The sequence below is a fragment of the Tupaia chinensis genome, unplaced genomic scaffold (assembly GCF_000334495.1).
Source record: "Tupaia chinensis unplaced genomic scaffold, TupChi_1.0 Scaffold000115_1, whole genome shotgun sequence".
In the NCBI taxonomy this organism is placed as follows: domain Eukaryota; kingdom Metazoa; phylum Chordata; class Mammalia; order Scandentia; family Tupaiidae; genus Tupaia; species Tupaia belangeri.
This window is the reverse complement of record NW_006159579.1, coordinates 5,375,997-5,381,411: the sequence shown is the minus strand read 5'-3', so window position 1 is coordinate 5,381,411 and position 5,415 is coordinate 5,375,997. Positions and strand designations below refer to the sequence as shown.

Genomic DNA, 5,415 nt, shown 5'->3' with positions numbered 1-5,415 from the left:
GGAATGAAGAGGGGTCCGATCTTGTGATTTTTTTAAAGCATGGAGTTCTTATGAAATTAAAATGATTTGAATGCTTAGAACTATATTGACTTGAAACGAGCAGAAGTTTAAGAGCTGAACCTCAGTCACTTGCCTTGTCCTCCCTGTCATTCTCCATTCATCCCCGCCCCTCCCTGGGCTGGGCTTGCAGGGGTCTCAGGACATAAAGGATCTGGCCTCAGTGTGCCTACTGGCCCCAAGCTCCCTTTAGGGCTCAGCGACTCTGCCTACAACCCCATTAATGGCTGGTTTCTCCCCTAAGGTCCAAGACAATGGCCAGGCACCTGGAAATGGGTTGGTTTCTGATCACCTACCCCTTACCTGGGCTGTGTCCCTGTCACATCAGTGCTTCCTCCCTCTCCACCTTCTTTCTCAGCCTGGAGGGAAGCAGGGTTGTGGGGTTGCCACTTTCTCCAAGCACACCCTCTTGCGTGACCTTGGGTAAGCCCTGACCTCACCAAGTCTCATTTTCCTCATCTATACAGTGGGACCCTGACCTCCCTCTCCTCTTAGTGTTCTTGCAAGGATCAAAAAAAAAAAAAAACAATTTAAGGCATTGGCATAACACTGGGTACACCTTTTCTTCCATATGCATTTGTTAAGTTTGTTCTAGATTTTAAAAAAGGATACATGCACTTGCCAGAAAGAGAGAGAGAGAGAGAGAGAGAGAAAGTACCTCCTCAGGGCGGCGGCCATGCCACAGTCCCTTCTCTATTCTCCTCTCAGGATTTTGGGCATGCACACACATGCACCTGGCATGTTTCTCAAGCTTGCCAAGTCTAGGGCTCAAATTGCACAGTCAGCCCTATGGGAAACAGCCCCTTCAATTAATGTGTCACCAGCTGACCCCACTTCCATCTATTTATCTCTCCATTTGTACAGAGTTGGACAAGCTGATCCCCCCAACCGAGCAGTAACCTCTATAGTAACTTGGGACAAGTTCCCTTGTGTCTCTGAGCCTCAGTCTTCTCATCTCCAAGAGAAGGATCAAAAAAGGTGGTCCAGGGAGGCCTTGACAATTTGTTCCAGATGCTTCGTCTCCTGTCTTGGTGGCTGTAGGGTCAGAAGGCACCACTTGCTGGGTTCCCCTCACCTTGCACTCTTGTTCGCCCTGGGGAGACCAGGCACACTCCCCTTACCGTCACCATGACAAGGAGATGAATTCCCTGAGTTGGGCCAGCCGCCTGCGGCTCCCCTTGTTTAGGGGAGAGGCCTAGGGAGGGGCTGATGGGCAAGGTGTCAAAACCAATTGGTGTGAAGGACTTGGGGAAAACCGCTGGTGAGGGCCAATTCCCTACAGGAGGCCGGGAAACCCTCAGCCCAAGGCAGAGTGTTTATGGGCGTAATTGATAGAATAATCACCAATGCTCGAGACAAAGGCGAGCACGTTTTTAACATCATAACCTTCGGAAGACAGGACTCAATTTTCTCTACCTCCCAGCCACCAAACTAGCGACTTATTAATGGGAAGATACCAGTAGTTCGGTAAGGGAGGCAAGGAAGCCAGAGCCGTTTTCTCAGCGTAGGCTGCTTGCCAAATGGCCCGGTGCCCCTCCCTCCACTGGCGCCCCGCTGCTCCCTCCTGGCAACAGAGAACCTCAGGACAGTGAATCACTCAATGGATGAAGCACCAGGCCAAGCCAAGATCTTTGTCTGCACTGGGGTGTATTAATAATTGAAGGTACTGGCCTAAGGGTGTGCGTTTGTGTGTGTGTGCATGTGTACACGTGTGGCGGGGTCAGGGCAGGGGAGGATGGATGTTTGCTGCAGCGTGGTCTTCCTGGGGCTCCTCTCGGAGTTCTATACTTGCCCCAGGCCTCTTTCTTCCCTGTGAAAGCAAACCAAGCCAAACCACAGCACCAGGCAATTTCCCGTCCTGCATCTCCTGTCAGGTGGGAGAGTGTGGAGAGCAGCGGCACCCAAACTCCAGGCTGTGAGACTCTGCGGTGCAGCTTATTAAAATGCAGATTCCGGGCCCCACCGATTACTATTACTGGCCAATAGGTTTGGGGAGACCCTGGGACGTACAGGGTAACAAACTCCCTGGGGGATTCTGAGACATGGGGTCTGCAAAGATCCTCCCTGTCCTGCCCTGGATAAAGACAGGGGACAATACCTAGAGTCCAGTCCGGCTGCCAGTTTGCAGCGTGCATGTGGTTGCAGCAGTATCCCATCACTCAGCCACTGGGTCTTCCTGGTGGAACCCACTGCTTTATTGGTGTTCTGGGAAGCTGAGAGGAGGCACGCTTGGGTTGCGTCTACACAGAGGAGGAAGTGCTCTGTGTGCCTGGGCTGCCAGAACTGGGCTCAGAACTGCCAGATACAGCTCCATTCTAAACACATCCTCCAGCTCGCTGTACACAGTGACCTTGGGCTAGTCACGGTCCTCTGGAACCTATCTCATCCTCTGTCCACCAGTCTCCATCAGTGATGTTAGCTCGAGGGAGTTAACACTGCCAAGGAGCTTCGCAGCACCGAGCACACAGTAGGTGTTTCATAAATGCCAGCTCCCTTTCCTCCCAGCCCTGCTGTGCTCATGGCAACGAGCAACCCTTTCCCATAAGGAAAAATCAAAATAGTGGCCACCTTCCAAGCACCTATTAAGTGCAGACACAGCCTTCGCCACCCTACTCCCAGTGCCTGATGCTTCCTGAGAGGCGCACCCCATTCATTCCCACCCCTTTCTCAGGCTTCTCAAAAGCCCTTTTGGGAGCGCACTGAGGGGTGGTAGTGGGGGAGGGAAGGGAGGCTTCCAGCCCCCAACCCCCAGACAGAGACACCTTCCGGACCCGGCCACAGTTCCTGAATCAGCTGAGGACACACAGAGCCCAGGAATAATGAAACGATCAGGCTCCAATCTGCTAAACAGCAATTTCTGAGCTTTTTCAGCACACACAGCTTTTATCAAATTGGTATTCTCCTCCTGAACACAAATGGCTTATTAGACATGACCCACTTATTCGCCGCGTCTCACTATCATTAATAACAGTTTCTTTTTGTGATTAAGTGAGTGGCTCCCAACCCTTCCTGTGGCGGTAGGCGCTTGGCCCGGCAGAGGTTCCCACCCAGCCACTACTCTGTGACTTTGAACCTGGTGGTGTGGGGAAGGCAGCCTGGCCCCTGCAGAGCAGCCCAACCTCCTCATTTCTTGAGGGGCAGAGGGAGCCCCATGAAACGACTCACTTGCCCAGAGCCACACAAGGGGTCAGGGAGAGAAGCAGGCACCTTAGCAGCCAGTAGCTAGCTCTTCTCATCCGGACCGGCCCTGGGCCTTGGCTGACTCTCCCCCAGGTGTAGATGAGAGCTTACGGCCGGCAGGGCAGAGCTGTGCCCCTCAGCACAGCTGGCACCAGGGGGCAGGCAGAGACTGTCACACAAAGGCTGCCCCTGCTTCCATATGGGGCTACTTGGGGGCCTCGGGAATCCAAGAGTGGCACCCAAATCCCTGGGGTGGAACAGGAGGACCGTACAGCTCAGAGTCCTAGTCCACACACCTCTTGGGCCACAAACTCAGGGAAGCCCTTCATCGGAAAACCCTCCCTGTGTTAAGTTCCAACCCTGCCAAGGAGCTGAGAGGAGAAGGAGGGGAGGGGAAGGAGGAATTCCCAATTTCCTTTGAATGGGAGGGAATCTGATAGTGAGACGAATGTCCTGGAAAAAGCACTGTCTTCACCAGACAGACCCTGGAGCTCGTTCTGCCTCACCACTCGCTTGCTGTGTGACCTTGGGCAACTCCCTTCACCTCTCTGAGCCTTGGTTTCCCCACACGTAACCTGAGGAGCGAAAGAAGCCTTTCCCTGTTTTCAGCGCTGCAGCCAGGTCAGGAGGAATGGGGCGAGGGGGAGGAAGAGCACAAGAACAGCGCACACAGCAGCTGCCAGCCAGGGTGGCGGACCAGAAGAGCACAGGGACCAGTGCTTCCCGAAAGGCAGAGACCCCGAGAATGGCTTTGGAAACACCCTCCCCACCAGAGCAATCCCACTCATGCATCACACCCCTGATTTCTGCCCCCCTCCACACACTCATGCACCCCTCACTCATCCCCATTAGAATAAAGCACCCTGCTCTCTGCCTCTGTGCAAGCCTTCCCCAGCCTGGGCACACAGCACCCATCACTGGCACTACAGCACCCCAGGAGCCTGGAAGCCCATGCACGGAAGGGATGGGTGGAAGAAGGTCTCCTTCAGTTTCATCTATGCCCCGGCCCCCAGGCTAGAGCCTGGCCCACAGGGGCAGGGGAGCCCCATGCCTCCCAGCCTCAGACAGTGCGATGCTGCTGCCAACTTGGGCTCCTCCAGGGCCGGAGGGGAGTGGTGCTTGCTCTCTGACTCCCAAGGTGGCCAGGGCTAATTCCCATGCTTTCGTCCTCTGGACCACGAATGAGGATGGGGGTGTCCTGTGGAAGGTGCCAGGGGCTTCCTGCCCTGCCTGAAGGGCCGAACAAAAGCCCCTGGTATTCCTCTCCCACTCCCATGCCTCTGGCTGGAAGCAGCCACGCTAACTATTCCAGCACCTTCGAGGGTCTCCCGCCTCACTGCACCCTAGGAGGCCACCTCTGATGGGAGGTTGCAGCCCTGGCTACTATTAAACAGTTCTCAAGAAGCAGGGTCTTCTGCCCCAGCTCCCTTCCCAGTGGTCCAGGGGCAAGGGTGAAGAGGGAGAGGGCAAGGGCAGCTGAAGGCTGAGACCCACAGAGGGGAGAGGCAGATGGGCAGGGAGGAGTGGGCGAGCAAAGTGTGTTCACGGGTGTGTCTGTGTGTCTGCAGGCGGGCAGGAAAGAGTTGTGGCAAGGCGTGTGTGCCTGGGTGCCAGCTGGCAGGGTGTGAGCCCACCAGCCCAGCGCCTGGGGTGTGTGTGTGTGTGTGTGTGTGTGTGTGTGTGTATGAGGAGGGGGATCTGAGAAGGCGTGCAGGGATGTATGAGGGTAGGAGTTGTGAGTGTGAAAAAGCAGAGAATGTGGCTCTGAGTGTGTCCATGCTGTGAATATCGATGTGACTGTGCAGGTGTGCATATCCGTGCCAGTGTGTATGTGTGTTGGGGGGGTCTCAGGCAGAGCAGAAACGAGGGTGTGCACCGAGTACCCCCTCCTCTGCAGGGCTGACCTGGGTGCCAGGGCAGGTCCACGGCACCGACAGGGGGCGCCAGGGGAGTTCTGCCACCTCCAGCGCGGGTTGGAGCCCCTGGGGCAGCCAAGTTGGAGCGGCGCAGCCCGGGGTGGGGTTTGGTGGGCAAGTCCGTGGGGGCGGCGACCGAACTCACCGTGGCCGGAGACGTGGTTGTCCCAGGGCGCGTGGCCGGCGGGCCGCGTGGCGCCGCCGAGTTGCAGGAAAAGTGCCAGGTAGTGGAGGGCGCCCAGCGCCACCGCGAGCGGGGCCC

General features: G+C 56.2%; 1 protein-coding gene across 1 annotated transcript in view; it reads right to left on the bottom strand.

Moving 5' to 3' along the window:
- VSTM2L (V-set and transmembrane domain containing 2 like) overlaps positions 1–5,410 on the bottom strand; it is a gene marked incomplete at both ends in the record, with an annotated part of 37,202 nt that extends 31,792 nt beyond the window's left edge. The window contains one exon of the mRNA XM_006144164.1: positions 5,299–5,410. Coding sequence (XP_006144226.1) covers positions 5,299–5,410 — 112 coding nt within the window. The remainder of the gene's footprint in view (positions 1–5,298) is intronic.
- Positions 5,411–5,415: the final 5 nt, after the last annotated feature.